We start from the raw sequence: 19,520 nt of genomic DNA, 5'->3' as shown, positions 1-19,520 counted from the left end.
AGAACCAGAGGGGATAGCCTCAGAATAAAAGGACGTACCTTTAGAAAGGCATTGAGGAAGATTTTCTTTAGCCAGAGGGTGGTGAATCTGTGGAATTCATTGCCACAGACAGCTGTGAAGGCCAAGTCACTGGATATTTTTAAAGCAGAGATTGATAAATTCTCGATTAGTAAAGTGTCAAAGGTTATGGGGAGAAGTCAGAATAATGGGGTTAAGAGAGAATGGCGGAGTAGGCTCGATGGGCTGAATGTCCTAATTCGGCTCCTACGTCTTAAGGCATTTCTTGCTAAAATGACTTCATCCTTGCATTAGGCCTTTACTTTATGATTTCCATCAGCAACAATATCACAATATAATCATGGATCTATGCACACGCAACCAGATTGAAACCTTCGAATTCAAACGGCTACCTGAGTCTACCATGATTTGAAGAGTTACCTAGAAAATATTGGATGGCTGGGAAGAAATTCTAAAGCCGTTATCAAAGGAATCAGATGAAGTCACAAACAACCAAATTGATGAGTACGCTATTTAAAATACTTGAATCTATGATTAGATTACAGATCATATCTCACACTTCACCAACTGTCACGCTTTAAAAACAAATATATAATATTACATTTGAGTGGGGGTTCCATATTTCATTTCAAGATGTTTTCTCATTGGCAGTTGCTGACAGTGTACACTATCTTATTCGCTATAATGCTAAAGAATATTTTGTCGTGTTAAAATGAACATGAAATACAGAATCATGAACAGTTGAGTTTGGGTAACTAGGACTGCAATTTACTTTCATGTTTCAAGTTACATCATAAGCTACAAGAAAATAATTTGAATGATTCATCAGGACGACCTAAACCCCTATCCTAGGATTGAATTGCAGTATTACCTTTTAATAACTCAATCCTAGGATTGAATTGCAGTGTTACCTTTTAATATTTAGAATGAGCATTAAGGTCAGAAGGAAATGAAGAATGTTCTGCACTCTGAAGAAGGGTTCTGACCTGAAACATCACCTTAGCATGTTCTCCAGGGATGCTGCCCGAGCCATTGAGTTCCTCCAACACTTGGAGTCTAACTTGAGCAGTTAATGCAGGTTGGCATTCTGGGGCTGTGTAGAGAGAATGTTACATTGCTGGATGCACTATTTTCTCTGTGGGTTTGGAAGTGACCCCAAAGAATTATATTTAAGAAAAGCAATGGAAATCTAAACAAAAACAGATAATGGAATGGAATACTTTATTGTCACATGTGACAAAACACAGTGAAATTCGTTGCTCGCATACCTAATGTATACAAATAGCGGCCACCTACGGCGCTGACAAAGTTACAAAGCACGCTGGCTCCTCTTTTTGTTATCCCCCCCAACCCCTCCCGCACAGCGGTTCCCCCACGCCAGGTCCTCCATTGTCCATTGTTCTCCCCCCTTCCCCTCGCAGCGGTCCCCCCATGCCGGGTCCTCCATTGTTCTTCTCCCCCCCCTTCACGGCAGCGGTCTCCCCACGCCGGGTCCTCCATTGTTCTTCTCCCCCCCCCCTTCACGGCAGCGGTCCCCCCACGCCAGGTCCTCCATTGTTCTTCCCCCCCCCTTCACGGCAGCCCCCCACGCCGGGTCCTCCATTGTTCTTCCCCCCCCTTCACGGCAGCCCCCCACGCCGGGTCCTCCATTGTTCTTCCCCCCCCCCTTCACGGCAGCGGTCCCCCCACGCCGGGTCCTCCATTGTTCTTCTCCCCCCCCCCCCCCCCTTCACGGCAGTCCCCCCAATCTGGGTCCTCCATTGTTCATCCCCCTCCCTCACTGCAATCCCCCACACTCTCATCGACCATGGGACGACCCGCAAGGCATCGGCGCCGCTGAGGCTTCACCACCACCAAGGCCCCATTCGCCGAGAGGCTTGGGGTAGCTGCTGGTGTTGCTATTAGGAAAACTAAGTTAGTGGAGTGGGAAAATAGAATATGGTGTTCCTGCAGGAGGGCAAGGATCACAGCAGAGAGCCCTGAAGTCAAACAGCACCCAAATCAGACCCAGTGAGTCTGTGCTGACCCAATTTCAGACCAATTCTCCTCTATCCCAATTTATCCTTCTAAATTCCTATCAAGTCCCTCCAGGTTCAACCACTCAGTGACGCACGAGGAGCAAATTTACAGTGCTCAGTTAACACACATATTTTTGAAGTGAGGGAGAAATCTGGAGGACCTGGAGGAAATTTCCATGGTCACTGGATTAACAATGCAAACTCGACACAGACCATGCCAGAGATCAGGATTGAATTTGGGTCTCCAGAGTGGTGAGGCAGCGCTCCTACTAGCTGCACCATTGTGCCGTAATTCATTCACTCTGAAGAAGTCTAAATAAGTCTAAAGAAGGGTTCAAACCCAAAACATCGCTTATCCATGTTCTCCAGGGATGCTGACTGACCTGCTGAGTTACTCCAGCATTTTGGGTCTATCTTCGGTTTAAACCAGCATCTTCAGTTCCTTCCTACACATTTCGCCTGATCCTTGAAATCGCCCTCTTCCAAAGTTCATCGTCTTTAAAGAGAAATGAGCTGAGCAAGGTAACCAGGGACTGTCAACAGCTGAAAATGGTGGAGCACGAATTAGTGCCTTGCAGAAAGGAACACGAGGGGAAGGGATGTAGTTTCTCTCCATATAAAATGTAAATAAATCATAGTCAGACAGCCTGGAAACAGGCCCTCAGGCTAAGATGCCCCATCTTAGCAAGGACCATTCACCAGCATTTGGCCTATATCACTCTAAACCTTTCCCATCCATGTAGCTGTCCAAATGTCTTTAAAATGTTGTTAGTGTACGTTCCTCAACTACTTCCTGTGGCAGCTCATTTTAATTTTTAGAGGTACAACGTGGAAACAGGCCCTTCGGCCCACTGAGTCCATATCAACCAGCAATCACCCATACTCTAGTTCTATCCTACACTCTAGGGCCAATTTACAGAAGCCAATTAACCTAACGACCTGCATGTCTTTGGAATATGGGAGCAAACTGGAGCACCCGGAGAAAAACCATGCGGTCACAGGGGAAACGTACAACTCCATATTCAAGATCAAACCCGGGTCTCTGATGCTATAAGGCAGCAAATCTACCGCTGCACTATTGTGCCATCCGTTCACCCACCTCCTTCTGGGTGACAATGTTACCCTCTGGCTCCTCTTTAATATTCTCCTTCTCAACTAAATCCTACAACATAGTTGTTGATTCTCCTACGCTACAAAAAAGACTGTGTGCATTAATCCAACCTATTTCCCTAATGATTTGACACACCTCTATAAGATCCCTGAGCTTCCAAGGAATAAAGTCTTAGCCTGTCCACTCGCTGCAGCTCAGAACCTCGAGACCACGAAACATCCTCGTAAATCCTCTCTGCACCTTTTCCAGCTTTATAGCATCATTCCTCTAACAGGGTGACCAAAACCTGACAAAATACTCCAAGTGTAGAATCAAAGAAATGCAGATGCTAATTAATACACAAATGGACACAAAGTGCTGGAGTTACTCAACAGGTTAGGCAGCATCTCTGGACATGGATAGGCAACGTTTTGGGTCAAAGAAGGATATCAACTCGAAACATCACCGATCCATGTTTTCCAGAGGTGCTGACTGACCTGCTGAGTTACTCCAGCACTTTGTGTCCTTTAAAAAAAAAATCCTACAAGTGCAGCCTTGCCTCTGACATAAAGACATTATCATGTGCATGGTTCAAGCACACGTGTTAGTCTATGACAGACCTGTGTCTTACATGTGAACAAGAACTTTCATTGCACCCTGGTGTACATGACAATAAACTGGTCTGAATCTGAATAATAATCAAATCAAGGGAATCAGAGATTATAATGTAGTTTAGCAACACCATAAAACTGGTCCATAAATCATTCCCTAATGCATAACGCAAGAGATGAAAATGGATTAGTGATTATAAGAAAATCTGAGTCTAATTGAAGAATGTTGGACTGTAATAAGCAACCAAGGGTGAATGACTGACCATATAAACTGCAAGGTTTAGTCACCCAAATTATACCTAATTAAATCTAAAATATGATTTCTCTATTTTAATTGTTTGTCATTTGATACTAATCTCATTACCTGATGGAAATTCACTTTGTGCAGTTGTGCAAAGAAAACTTCAATGTAAATGACCATCAATTGGTGGGAGTATAGAGCAGGCTGGAGCACAATCAAGAGAAGGTTCCTTTTTCCCCAGGGTGGAAATCCCTAACACTCGAGGGCATAGCTATAACGTGAGAGGAGGAAAGTTCAACGGAGATCAGCGGGGCAAGTGTTTCCTTCACACAAAGAATGGTGGGGGCCTAGAACGCACTGTTAAGGGTAGTGGTGGAGACAGATACGACAGTGGCATTTAAGAGGCTTTTAGATAGGCACATGGAAGTGCAGGTAGTAGAGGGATATGGACTATGTGTAGGCAGATGAGATCAGTTTAATTAGGCATCATGTTCAGCACATTGTGGGCCGAAGGGCCAGTTCCTGTGCTGTACTGTTCTAGTCTCTAAGTTACATCATGACTTGGATATGCATTGCTCATCCTTCAGCATCACTGAAACTAGATCCTGGACCTCCCCACCCAGCAGTTCTGTGGAATTATCTTTAATCACAGACTGCAGCAGTTCAAGTAGCACACTTCTGCAGTAGGTTTATATGCCGCTGTATCTTCTGATCGCATTCCTCACTGTCTAACTCCTCCAATGTTGGTGTTGTCACCAAACGTACTCACCAACCCATCTACAGACATCTAAATACAGACGGGTAGTGTTCATTTCAGACCATACCCATTTCCCGTGGTTCCAAACATGATGAACGATGAAGATGAATGATGAATAAGTTTATTGGCCAAGTATGTACACATACAAGGATACAAGGATTACTGCATTTATTCTTAAAGGGACCTACTCTCTCCCAACCTACCCTTTTACTTATAATATATTTATTTTAGGATATTCCTTAATCTCATCTGCAGGGAAATCTCATTGCCTTTTTTGCTCTTCTAATTTCCGTATGCAACAAATATTATTTACATGCAAGTATATTTTTGGAATTTCAATTAATTTTAATAACATACAAAACATTTCGACATCTGATTTTAAAAAAGAGGCATTTAACATCTTGTGAGTGAAAGAAAAGAAATTGAATTATTGACTGATTAAAATGTACTTATGCATGAATTAGTGTGCAAATGCAACTTGATATTTTATGAATACATTTTGCATAATCGATCATAATGATTAAGATTCATAAAGGTTGATTTAATATCTTGTGTCAACAATTTCACCCTCCTAACTGATCATGCATGATACTAAATACTTATTATGTTGCCTTTAAACTGCAGATTTAGACATCACAAAATGCATTCATGGATAGTTCTGAATACATCTTTGGTGTAAAATGCGAACAAAATGAAAAATCTGGAGATCACTCCTTCCAGAAACATGTTTCACGTGATTAAGGTTTGAACTGCAGATGGACCTGCCTATTCAGAAGCTCTCTCTGTCTCGGCTAATGTTTCCAAAAGGTTAGCCTTTGAAGTTGATCCTGATGCCACATTCGATCTGCACGGCAGCCACACGATGCTTGCATTATGTGCTGTCAAATATTTATCACCTGAAAACACTTTGATGTGGGCACAGTAACAAAACGGCTCAGTTCCAAGGCCAGTTGTTCATGAGTCATCTATTCTGCCTCATGTCACAGGCCTCACTACTAATGTGGATGGGAACTTTCATGTTGTATCAGGAAGGGTGAGTAAGCTGTCAATTCGCAACATCCAAAAGCATTGCACATCTGTTTCCCATGCTGGTGATTCATAGAGCCGCAGGTCCAGTGATGGTAAGGAAATTTAATAGAAGGCTCAATGCAATCTATCGATAATGTAGATAGACACGGAAACCTGGAGTAACTCAGCGGGACAGGCTCTGGAGAGAAGGAATGGGTGACGTTTCAGGTCGAGACCCTTCTTCAGACTCTCGACCCGAAACGTCACCCATTCCTTCTCTCCAGAGATGCTGCCTGTCCCACTGAGTCACTCCAGTTTTTTGTGTCTATCTTCGGTTTAAACCAGCATCTGCAGTTCCTTCCTACCCTATTAATACATATAAATTACTTGGAATATATATCAATGAACTGGAAGTAAGTATAGATGGATTGGTGGGTAAGTTTGCTGACGACACCAAAATTGGAGGAGTGGCAGAGAGTCAGGAAGGCAGTAAGAAGATACAGCAGGATATAAATCTGCTGCAGAAACGGGCAGAGAAATGACAGATAGAGTTTCATCTGGGGAAGTGTGATGTATTGTACTTTGAGAGGTTGAATGTAAGGGGAGAACATACAGTTAATTGCAAGACCATAAACAGCATCGATGAGCAGAGGGATCTTGGGAATCCAAGTTCATGGCTCATTGAAGGTGGTAGCACAAGTAGATAGGGTGGCAAAGAAGGCATGTCATATCCTTGCACTGCATATAACAGTTAGGATGTCATGATGCAGCTCCAAAACTTTGGTTTAGCCACATTTGCCGTTGTTCTGGTCACCCCATTCCAGGAAAGGTGTGAAAGCTTTGCAGAGGGTGCAGAGTAGGTTTACCAAAGTGCTGCTGGATTGGAGGGTTTCAGTTACAACGGCAGGTTGGATGAACTTGGATTGTTTTCTCTGGAATGTCGGAGGTTGAGGGGAGACTTGATAGATGTATATAAAATTATGATCATCGATAGGGCAGACAGCCAGAACCTTTTCCCCAGGGTGGAAATGTCCAACACCAAAGGGCATCGCTAAAAGGTGAGAGGGAGAAAGTCTAACGGAGATGTGCAGGGCAAGTCTTTTCACACAGAGGGAAGTGGGGGGCTGAAAGGCATTGCCAGGGGTGGTGGTGGAAGCAGATATGATAGTAGTGTTAAAGAGGCTTTTAGACAGGGACATGTAAGGCAAGGAATAGAGGGATATGGGTCATGTACAGGCAGATAAGATCAGTTTAACTTAGCATCATGTTCATCGCAAACAATGTGGGCCGAAGGGCCCGTCCATGCATTGTACTGTCTTATGTTCTATGTGCTACAAAATATTATCCAACCCAATACTTCACATGGTTATTCAATTCTATCTGTTATCTTTATAGACTTCAAACCCCTGCCTTTCAAATGTGCAATATTCATCGCCTACATAAATGCATTTTGGAAAACCTCTATCTGCTTTGCAAAGGAAATCAAGTTCATCAGAAAGTACTGCATTTGCTTAGAGAAATCCCAGTTTGTTCATTCTTTCTTGAAATGATGACATGCTTATTTGTGTCCATTGAACAGAAATTTGTCAATATAATTGAGTTAAAAAAATAAACTATCCTCATATCCCCAATTTACTTCGGATCAATCACAGCAGTGCATCCAGTGTATATAATACTATTTTCACCTGATGCCTGGGGTCAGGCAGATCAACTGACTGACAGAAAGGACAGAATAACTTTGTTTTACATAGAGTCTTTCACGTCATGTTAATTGGAGCAACTTTACAGACAATTAGGTATTATTGCTAAGGTATTATTTCAATCATTTTCAGTGTTGTAAAATAAGCAAAGTGGCTGGTAATTTGCACACATCAAGTTCCCGCAGACAGCAAAGCGACAAGTGCCAGAGAATTTGTTTTGGCAATGCTGACTGAAGAGTAAATATTGGCCAGTACACCAAGGGTAGCTCCCCAGCTTTCTTTCAATGGTGTCCTGGAAACTTTCATGTCCAATTAAGGGGATAGTTCATAATTTTGTAAGTGATAGGAGCAGAATTAGGCCATTCGGTCCATCAAGTCTACTCCACCATGGCTGATCTATCTTCCCCTCTCAACCCCATTCTCCAGCCTTCTCCCCCTAACTCCTGACAGGCGTACCAATTAAGAATCTATCTATCTCTGCCTTGAAAATATCCACTGACTTGGCCTCCCACAGTCTTCTGTGGCAATGAATTCCGCAAATTCACCACCCTCTGACTAAAGAAATTCCTCCTCATCTCCTTCCTCAAGGAACGTCTTTTTATTCTGAGGCTATGACCTCTGGTCCTAGACTTCACTGGTGGAAACATCCTCTTCACATCCACTCTATCCAGGATAGTCAGGGCCTTGGTTTGCTGTGCCATCTGGAAAAAAACACTTCTGACACTGCAACATTCTCCTGACAGGCTGTGTGGAGAACTGATAGTAAATGGCAGGGAAAATGCTGGATGCCCACCTCCTTGAATCTCTGTCACCAAATGGCAATGTTTGGGATGTGAACATTCCACACCTAGGAAAATATATGCTCAGCATTGTCAAGAAAATACATACAAACATTGCAACAATGAAAATGTATAATTATATAATCATTCTTCATTGTTCTGAATGTATTTATATGCAGACTTGCACACTCATTTTGAGAAAGTCCCAAAATATTCTACCACCAAATGATGTGTCCAGCAGAGGCAAAACCGTCGCCACCATCAAAAGCATCTACATGAGACGTGCCTCAAGCAGGCAGCATCTATCATCAAAAATCCCCACCATCCAGGCCATGCCCTTGTCTCACTGTTACCATCAGGCAGGAGGTGCAAAGTTCTTAAATCCTCACTACAAGGTTAAGGAACCGCTACTTTCCTACAGTCATGTTCTTGAATTGACCTGCACAATCCTAATCTCACTTTAGTAACAAAACATTACAGATCACCTCTTGCACTAGCATGGATTTTTTTAAATAATTGTGTTTTGCACTAATGTCATTTTGTAGTCTGTTACTTTTGTAGTCCTTGAAGTCATCGAGTAATTAAATAAATCTAGAATTTAAAAAACTAGCATCAGTATCAATGACTAAAAAAAATCCCAACTAGTTCACAGATGCCCTTCTGAAAAGGAAATGTGCCATCCTTACCCAGTCTGGTCTATTTATGAATCCATACCAAACAATGTGTTTGATTCTTAGGTACCCTCTGATATGTATTTGCCAGCCAGGAAATTAGGGATGGGTAATAAAGATTGTTCCTGCTGGTGCCATCCCATGAATGAATAAAACAAGGAAAAAGTTGAAATATCTAAAATAACAGAAAAGTCATATAAAATCTATGGAATATTCTTGTATGTCTGAGGGAATGCCAACCCACACATAAAGATTAGTTTCTCTGTCCAAAAAATAATTACACCTTATTCAAAGTGGTCGAGTAAATTCCAATATCTTTTGCAGCAAACGCTGTGTGTAAAACAAAAAGTTGAAGTTACTAGTTCTGCTTTGTTCAAACACGCAAAGATTGCAGCAGTACATCTGGTCAAGAGCGGGTTAACTAACAGCAAATTCCAAATATTCACTTTTAAATTCATCTGTGCAGACATCATAAATTGTCCGTTTTATAGAGCACTGACTGAGTGCTGACAGTTTTGCCATCAATACAACCGCAACGTCTGGATTATATATGGAGTATTTCCACAAAGCCAAAAAAAGACATTTTGGTTAAAACAAACAATTAATTTTCGATGTGGTAAAACATTCACATTCATCCGAATATGTCCGATAATATTATTTATGGTGTCCCTTCCCAGTTTGCTTATCTATTCCCCCAAAGGCACGGCCTTAAAAAAACAAATGTTTCTCTTGGATTCGGTTACAAAATGCAAGCAAAGCTTTTGAACACAGAGATGAGGGGATGTGGGGAAATATCTCAGCCAAGGCTATCACTGTTCTCCATGTGATGCTCACAGGTCAACATTTTCCTTTTTTCTGTCCCACATGAGAAGTATTGAACTTGGAAGAAGTTCCACCTCACTAGCCGAGGATAAGTGCAACATCTATTTTTAAATGACACATTTCTTGATATTCATAAATTCACATTTCGTGTGGAAGGCTGTGGAATTGCATCCAGAAAGTCCTGAATTTAAAAAAATCTAGTCTACTCCGCCATTCCATTGTGGCTGGTCTATCTTTCCCTCTCAACCCCCTTCTCCTGCCTTCTCCTCATAACCCTTGACACCCTTACTAATCAAGAATCTATCAATCACCACCATAAAAATATCCATTCTGTGGCAATGAATTCCACAGATTCACCACCCACTGACTAAAGAAATTCCTGAAGGTACGTCCTTTTATTCTGAGGATGTGGCTTCGACGCTCCTACTAGTGGAAACATCTTCTCCACATCCACTCTATCCAGGTCTTTCACTATTCGGTAAGTTTCAATGAGGTCCCCCCCCTCGTCCTTCTAAACTCTACCGAGTACAGGCCCAGTGCCTTCAAAAGCTCATCATATTTTACAATCATCCTTGTGTTCTTGTAAATCATTCTCGCAAATCTCCTCTGGACCCTCTCCAACGCCGGCCGCCACATGCTTTCTCAGATATGGGGCCCAAAACTGCTCACAATACTCCAAATACGGTCTGATCAGTGCCTTGCCTTATAAAGCTTTAGCATTACATCAGCATTTGAGATAATGTGAAGTCACTTGGCCACATTCATATTGTGGTTCTGGTGAAAAGACAAGCGTGTTTTAATAGCAGGGTCAGCTCAGTTTTAAAATCCCAACAGGAAATTTAAAATTATTCAGCTGAAATTTGAAGTAAAAGAAAAACTTCCATTGAGTACTGAGCATTTCATGACTTCAGTCCTCGGGTTAAAGGATTTCTTTTGAAGTGTACCACTACTATAAGTTAGAAAAAACAGCAGCAAATTTATATAGGGTCACAATCAGGAATCGGTAATCAGCAAATCATTTGAAAACCTGTGCAACTGACTGAAATAGTACTACATCCACAATGAGCACAAAAGTCACTTCAAAAATTTGACAAACAACGGTGTCTCAATCACACCTAGAGAGCAATGGGAGGTTGGAGAAATCCCAACAGAAATGGTCAATAAGCTGCAGAAAAGAAGTTATTCTGGTCGGTCTTTACTAATAACTCATTCACTGAAGCACAGAAGAGGAAGGGTCTCACTTTCAAAATCCACACGAAATAGGTCCTCTGCCAAGCTGCCCCACTGTACAACGTCACCCTCTTTTAATAAAGGTTCACGGCAAGATCTTGGAATATGTGGACAGCTTCTCATATATTAAGAGCCACCTCTCAATGAAGTCAGACATTGATGATGAAATTCACCATCCCCTGTGATGTGCCGCCGTGGCCTTTGGTCGACTGAGGAAAAGAGTGTCTGAAACTTCAGCCCTGGCACAAATCTCAACAGTGATCCGTGCTTTCCTGCATGCTTCTGTATGAATCCATGAACATGGCTTCATCAATGGGTTCGCAGTGGAAACGTCAACCTCAAGTTCTTGGGGATGCTTATCTCTGAAGATCTGTCCTGGCCCAGACCATTAATACAATCATAAAGAAAGCCCATCCACGCCACTACTTCCTTAGAAGATTGAGGAGATTCAGCAGATTGACAGAAACTCTCTTGAACATCGAGAGGTGTGCAGTGGAGAGCATATTAACTGGTTGCATCACTGGCAGGAGGAGAATTTTCCTGTTAATTACAATTGTAAGCGACTCCTGATGCCTGGGCACCTCAAACCATGGGGACACAGTAATCTCCACACTGAAAAACTATTGACTGCAAGGTCCCCCATAAGTTTATGATGGAATAAACAACAGTGAACAGACAACAAATAATAATATTCCTGTACGCTGTGACAACAGAAAAGACAGAACTCTACAGGAGAACAGATCCCTATCAAAAATTAATCAGGTCATTTCCGAACTCTTGTACTAGCCTAGCCCCCTCTATTTGAAGTCTGGAGGACATCCGATAGTAAAACTAACCTTGGTAAGTGGATCCAGATGAGGTTTGGGGAAGAGAAACTTCAGCGCCGTGCGTTCCAGGATAAAACTTCTGACTGTAATATTTGGGCTTGAAGGTGAACTGCTGAGACTGGCCACGCTGTACCAACATCGTCAGTGGCTGTGATGGCAGAGGCATCAAACTGCAAGGGGAAGAAAGCAACAAAATTAGAAATAATGATTTATTATGCAGTCCCTGCTAAACGCAAAGGCAATTGTTATTGCTTCATGGTGAGGAAAGAAAATACTTTTTTTTTAAATCATTAACTTGCACATTACCCTGTTCACACTACCTGAATACTTCGCTGGAGTCATAGCAAAGGACACGGAAATAAATACTTTAGCCCACAGAGACATGCCAACCATCAAGCATCTGGCAGCGCGGTGGCGTCGTGGTTATAGCGCCAGAGACTCGGGTTCGATCCTGACTACACGTGCTGTCTGTACGGAGTTTTTACGTTCTCCCCGTAACCAGCATGGGTTTTCTCTGAGATCTTCGGTTTCCTCCCACACTCCAAAGACGTACAGGTTTGCAGGTTAATTGGCATGGTATAACTGTAAAATGCCCCTTGTGTGTAGGGTAGTGTTAATCAGCGTGCATCGCTGGTCAGTGGGCCGAAGGGCCCGTTTCCAAACTGTATCTCTAAACTAAACTAAACGCACCCATTTAAATTAATCGTACACTGATCCCATTTAATTCTCCCTGCTTTCCCATCACATCCCCCAGACTTCACCCATCACCCAAACAATGGAGGCAATTTTCAATGGACAATTAACTAACCAGCCTGCACATCTTGAAAATACTGGAGGAAACCAGAGCAAACTACATGCAAACTCCATGTAGAAAATGCCAAAGGTCAGGAACGAACCCAGATCTTTAGAGCTGTGAGCAGCAGCTATACTAGTTGTGCTGGTGTGCAGCATCCTTGCGATCACATTCTCCTGAAACCGTATGTGGATTCCACAATCGACTTAAGTCTTCCACATAAGACTTAGTGTCGTTGCAACAAAAATAAATAACGGGTGCTGAAGACCAAAAATGATGGGTGCTGATGGCCACTCAATTCCCTCAAATGTCTCCCAGGAGTCCCCTGTCCATATTTTTCTTCCATTAGAAAGAATTCAAGTAATCTTTAATCATATTGTTGTGCTAAAAATATTTGCTTTTGCACCATTTACTTATTCTGTGAACATGAGACACAGTAGCAGTTTGGAAGAATTAAATGAGGAATGAGAACCAGTGTAATGGAAGGCCTATGCCCTGGTGACAACAATGCATGATGTTATAACGCTCTTGTGCAGTTACAGTAAAATCGCCTGAGTCATTGACCTGATTGTACCATGGCACAGCGGTAGAGTTGCTGCCTTACAGCGAATGCAGCGCCGGAGACTCAGGTTCGATCCTGACTACGGGCGCCGTCTGTATGGAGTTTGTACGTTCTCCCCGTGACCTGTGTGGGTTTTCTCCGAGATCTTCGGTTTCCTCCCACACTCCAAAGACGTACAGGTATGTAGGTTAATTGACTGGGTAAATGTAAAAATTGTCCCTAGTGTGTGTAGGATAGTGTTAATGAGCGGGGATCGCTGGGCGGCGCGGACTCGGTGGGCTGAAGTTGCCTGTTTCCGCACTGTATCTCTAAATCTAAATTGTATTTTCACAAAAAGGCAGTCGAGAAAATGGCAGTTTCCCCTCTAATTAATTCAACTCATGTCAAGATTAGTGGTCATTAGAGATTCAGAAAACTTAACATCCGTTTTTATTTTTCCATCTGCCACGTTCTTGCGGATTCATCCTCCAAAAAGGGGACTCAGAAGGTGGAAAAAGTGGACATAAAGAGAGAGACAGGCATTTAGATACAAGAGACGATGCAGGGTAAGAGAAAATGACCAGAGGACAGCCTGGGAATAAATGAGGTAGAGTCGGCTCACAAAGGAAAGTGCTGACCTCATGGCATTCCTTCACGGTAACGGTACGAATGGGGAATGATGTATGCAGCCTTCACATTTCCCACAGGAATTGTTAATTTCCCATACATCACTGTAGAACCAATGAAGGCACTACAAGGAAGATTATTCCCAAGACTACATCTGCCCACCACATCACATCATGAGAGACATCATAAAATCATGAGAGGAATAGATCGGGTAGACGCACTGTGTCTCTTGCCCAGAGCAGGAGAATCGAGAACCAGAGGACATAGGTTTAACGTGAAGTGGGAAAGATTTAATAGGAATCTGAGGGGTAACTTTTTCACACAAAGGGTGGTGGGTGTATGGAACAAGCTGCCAGAGAGTTCAGTCTGAAGAAGGGTCTCGACCCAAAACGTCACCCATTCCTTCTCTCTTGAGATGCTGCCTGACCTGCTGAGTTACTCCAGCATTTTGTGAAATAAATACCTTTGATTTGTACCAGCATCTGTAGTTATTTTCTTACACTATTAAGCTGCCAGAGAGGGTAGTTAAGGCAGAGACTATTACAACGTTTAGGAAACAATTGGACAGGTACATGGATAGGACAGATTTGGGGGGATATGGGCCAAATGCAGGCAGGTGGGACTAGTACAGGTGGCACATGTTGGTTTGTGTGGGCAAGTTGGGCAGAAGGGCCTGTTTCCACGCTGTATGCCTCTTTGACTTAATCATCAAATGTGTGTGCATTGTCTTTGTTTGTGCAAAGCACTCACGCAAACCACATACTTTTATTTCACAACTTTGTTTCAAATGATTAAATCAGCCAGTCACTGTAATTAAAACTGGAGGGAATATAAAGGCTGCACATGAAAGAAACAAAACTGAAGCACTGCGGCAGATTGGGAATCCTTATTCATTCATTTGTGCGCTGATTACTGATGGTTAGTTAATTCATGAAGTGCAGTGGTACAGTGGTAGAGTTGCTGCCTTACAGTGCCAGGGATCCAGGTTCAAACCTAACAGGCGTTTGTATGTTCTCCCTTTGACTGTGTGGGTTTTCTACAGGTGCTCTGGTTTCTTCCCACATTCCAAAGACGTGCAGGTTTGTAGGCTTCTGTGGGATACGAAACTGGTCTAACATGGAACTAGTATGTGCATGATGAATGGCCAGCACAGACTCGGTGGGCCGAACGGCCTGTTTCCACGCAGTATCTCTAATGTTCACTACAAGAAAACCACTGGAGAAAAATTCCCAGAACTTTCCCTTGCTTCATTGGGCAGATATATTATATCTCAGGTTTTTAATAGGTTAGCACCAAGCAATTCAGTTCCCATAAAAAGTTGAAATAAGTAGTGAATGCTGGAAAAGCTCAGCAGGTCGACACCATTTATGGAGGCAGATGCAGAGGTGACGTTTCAAGCTGGCGACATTTCATAAGAATGAGCCAGTTCTGATACAAAGTGGAAAGGGTGATGATGAGAAAGTCTTTGGTTCAATACAGTGTGCTGAGGCTGCCTTGTCTCTCATTGGAGATAAGATAGTTTTCCTCATGCCTGTGTTGGGCTTCACTGGAACAGGGTAGGTGGGCAAAGACACAGCGTCCAGAACAGAGATCTAAAAGTGGCAGGAAATGACGAGGATGCAATTGGTATTTGATTTTTTTTTTTTTTTTAATTTTTGTTTTCCCAAGGCAGTGTGAACTGTAGATGAAGTCGATGGATGGGTGGGGGAGTCATATTTTGTTATCAACTGATCTGCACTATATCACTTTGCAACATCTTGCGGTCTTGAGCAGAGCAGTTGCCAAACCAGCGTAAGAAAATAACTGCAGATGCTGGTACAAATCGAAGGTATTTATTTCACAAAATGCTGGAGTAACTCAGCAGGTCAGGCAGCATCTGAAGAGAGAAGGAATGGGTGACGTTTCGGGTCGAGACCATTCTTTTCAAACCAGGTGGTGATGGATGCCAAAAGGATGATTTCTACGGTACATCTATAGACATTGTTAAGAGTCATTGCAGACATGTCAAATTTTCTTAGTCTTGTATGGAAGTTGTTGTGCTTTCTTGGTCACAGTGTCAATGTGGTTGGACCAGGACAAATTGATATTTATGCTCTCTGCCATCTTCACTTCGGCACCATCAATGCAGACTGGGTTGTGTAAGCCACCCAGCTTCCAGAAGTCGATTACTAGCTCCTTTGTTTTGTTGACCAGGATTCTGCATGGATTAGAGGCTATTAGCCATGTGGAGAGGTCGGACAAACTTGAATATTTTCTCTGAAGTGTTGGACGCTGAGAAGAGAGCTGATAGAAGTTTATAAAATTATGAAAGCAAATAGGGGAGATTTAGAACCTTTTTACCAGAGCGGAAATGTCCAAGACAAAGCTTTAAAGTCAGAGGGGAAAAGTTTAAAGAAGATGTGCAGAACATGTGCAAATGTTTTTTCCCCCACAGAAAGTGGTGGGTGCTTGGAACGCATTGAAAGGGGTGGCGATGGAAGTAGATACAATAGTCCTGTGCTTATACCAGGAGTGGAGAGATGTGGTCCACGTGAATACAGAAAAGGTTATCTTCATTTGTATTATGTTCAGTACAGACATCGTGGGCTGAATCGGCTCTCCCTATACTGTACTGATCTGGGCATTGTATGAAACCCCAGCTGCAGTGTTCCACTAAAATGGTGCATGCAGGAATCAGCTGATCAACATGGAGGCAAAGTTTCCAAATAGATTACATATCGGCCTGATAAAAAAATGAGGCAATGTATCCAAACTAAATAAGATGAATGTGACTCCTGCAAAAGTAACATAATTAACTTAAAGTTTAAAACTTATAAATCAAGCTCTGGGAAGAAAGCAATCACTATCTGAAAGTCTCTGCTATTCCGGTAAACCAGATGTCATTACACACACATTCCACAAAGTTAGAACTGAAAAAGAGAGGTAAGCACCATGTAATGTAACCTCGGAGAAATATGTCGTAATTAAAAAGTATTTGGAGCAAAATTTATTTTGACTGCCTTTGTGAAAGCAATCCTGCAGACTACATTGACCCACAGTAGACATGCAAGGACGTTAACCTCGTCAGGCACCTGCTTTTTCTATGAAACTGAAAATGCATTGACTGAGAGAAGTAACATTCGGGCATGCTTCTAATTAAGGCTCTGTATCCATAAAAAATCTCTCCCAACTTGTCTGGAATTCATCCTTAATCCCAGTTCCAAGACAGTTAAGTGTAAGGCAAATTCTAGCAAATTTTTGTTTCCACTTCAATTAATGATCTGTGGTACGAAAAAATCCAAATAAAAGGGAAAAAAAAGAGAAGTGGAGGAGAGAGGTGGGCTGCTGAAATCAAAGGGGAGACCTGCTGGTTACTCGCGGTGGCCAGAGATATTGCAAATGTGTTCATAAAAACTAATTACACGAGTCACCACTGTAATTCTTTATCAAACAATTTCCATTGAGTAAATTGACAAAACTGAATTTGTACTAAAAGATATTGCAAAGTTTGCCTCAGATTTTACATAAAGATGAACAATAGACCAATCAGCAATTCTTGTTATTCTTGAGTAAACAAGACTGTAATTTCCAGTGTATGCATGCAAGCAGTTAAATTTGGAGGTCAAGAAAGAGCCGAGAGATTAGCCTCACTCCTCCATAAGATTCAAAACACTAATACCTCAGCACATAATTCCACATTGAAAGCCAGGAATTTGTGGAACAAAACTATCAGATACCTACAAAAACAGACAAGAAAAATGAAAGGTTTGCCTTTTAAAGCAGGAACATGTTTTAAATAATACCAAATAACTTCCCCAATATAGTTACATGAGTGTGACATTTTATTACAGACAAAGAAGGAACTAGAGACGCTGGTTTACAAAAATGGAGATAAAGTGCTGGAGTAACTCAGTGGGTCAGGCAGCATCTCTGGAAAACATGGATAAACAAAGATTTAGGTCGGGATCCTTCTTCAAAGCTAAAGGGAGGGGAGGGCCAGGGCAAAGCCTGACAAGTGATAGATGCATACTGGTGTGGGGTGGGGTGATAGGGATATGGTTGCACAGAGATGAAAAGCTAAAAGGTGTAAGATAAGGATAGAAGAAATGAAAACTGTGAATCCAAAAGGAGGAATATAGGTGGAAGGGGATATGCAACATGGATAATTGATGTTTCGGGTTGACCCTTTCTTCAGACCTATCGATGTTCTTCAGACATGCTGCCTGACCTGCTGGGTTTCTCCAGCATTTCCTGGCATGAGGTGCTGTCTCCCCAGTTTGCATGTGGCCTCACTCAGGCAATGGAAGAGGCCCAGGACCAAAATATGGGAATGGAAGGGGGAATTAAAATGGTTGGCAACCATGAGATTTAGCGGACCGAGCTTAACTGCTTGGCAAAATGGTTGCCGAGTCCACGCTTGGTCTCACCGATGTGAAGGAGGCTTCATCGGAAACACCGGAGGCAGAAGATGAGGTTAGAGGAGGTGCCCGTGAACCTCTATCCAACCTGGAAGAATGCTGGGATCTCTTGATGGATGTGAGGAAGGAGGGTAAGGGACAGGTGTTACATTTCCTACAGTTGCTGGTGAAGTACCTGGGGAGCAGGTGATAAATGACTGAACCAAGGAGTTGCGGAGGGAGTAGTCTCTGCAGAAGTCGGAAAGGGATAGGGAAGGAAAGTTGTGACTGGTTGGTGGGATTATGTTGAAGGTGTCGTAAATGTGGGGGAATTATGTGTTGGGTGCGGAGGCTGGATCGGTGAAAGGCGAGGATCAGGGGAACTCCTTGTTCTTTTGAGGCAGTGGAATCAAGAGCAGAAACAAGGGAAATTGAGGAGATGCAGGTGAGGGATCCATCTATGACAGCAGGGAGGAAACCATGTTTGCTAAAGTAAGAAGACCATGTCCGAGAATAGAAAGCCTCATCTTAGGAGCAAATGTGGCGGAGACGGGGAGACGGAGAAAATGAGAGGAAGAGGTAGCATCTATGCAAGAGGCATGGTGGGAGGAGGTGTAACCCAGATAACTGTGGGAGTTGGTGGGTTTGTATTCAATACCAGTCGCTAGTTTGTCCCCCGTGATGGAGACAGAGAGTTCAAGAAAGGGGAGAGAAAGGTCAGTGATAATCCAAGTGAATTTGACATAGACACAAAATGCTGCTGTAACTCAGCAGGACAGGCAGCATTTCTGGAGAGAAGGAATGGGTGACATTTTGGGTCGAGACCCTTCTTCAGACAGTCAGGGGAGAGAGGAACTGGAGATATGGAAGGTATAAAGAGAATGTATGGTGTGAAAGGACAGATCAAAGCAGACAATGTTCAAGGAAATGTACAATAGTTCATTGACCCCCCCCCCCCCCCCCCCCGTTCCCTAAAGAATGAGGACATCTCGGACGTCCTGGTATGGAACACATTATCTTGGGCGCAGATGCGGTGTAGACCACCTCATCTTGGTGAATTTCAGTGAATCATCTCAGTGAATTCGGTGAAAGTTAGTGATACACCTATTGAAATCAATAAGTTGAGCATGGGTGCAAGAGGTAGCTCTGATGCAGTCATTGATGTAGCAGAGAAAGAGCAAGGGGATGTGGCCAGTGTACGTTTGGAATAAAGACTGTTTGACGTAACCAACTAGAAGGCAAAGTTGGGGCCCATGCAAGTCCCCATGGCTACACCCTCAACTTGAAGATAGTGAGATGAATCAAAGAGAAGTTGTTGAGGGCGAAGACAAGTTCTGCCAGGTGTAGGAGCATTAGTAGAGGGGAAACGATTGATCTCTTTTCAAGGAAGAATTGGAGGGCCTTGAGACCT

General features: G+C 42.8%; 1 protein-coding gene across 6 annotated transcripts in view; it reads right to left on the bottom strand.

Annotated features, from left to right (window-relative positions):
- LOC144596672 (latent-transforming growth factor beta-binding protein 1-like) overlaps window positions 1-19,520 on the bottom strand; it is a 289,705-nt gene that overhangs the window by 221,587 nt on the left and 48,598 nt on the right. For all 6 annotated transcript variants that reach the window (XM_078405313.1, XM_078405317.1, XM_078405316.1 and 3 more), the window contains exon 4: window positions 11,782-11,942. In XM_078405313.1, coding sequence (XP_078261439.1) covers window positions 11,782-11,942 — 161 coding nt within the window. The remainder of the gene's footprint in view (window positions 1-11,781; window positions 11,943-19,520) is intronic.

The sequence above is a fragment of the Rhinoraja longicauda genome, chromosome 9 (assembly GCF_053455715.1).
Source record: "Rhinoraja longicauda isolate Sanriku21f chromosome 9, sRhiLon1.1, whole genome shotgun sequence".
Taxonomy (NCBI): Eukaryota; Metazoa; Chordata; class Chondrichthyes; order Rajiformes; family Arhynchobatidae; genus Rhinoraja; species Rhinoraja longicauda.
Note: the sequence above shows the minus strand (reverse complement) of the source record. Positions and strands in the feature narration are given on the sequence as shown.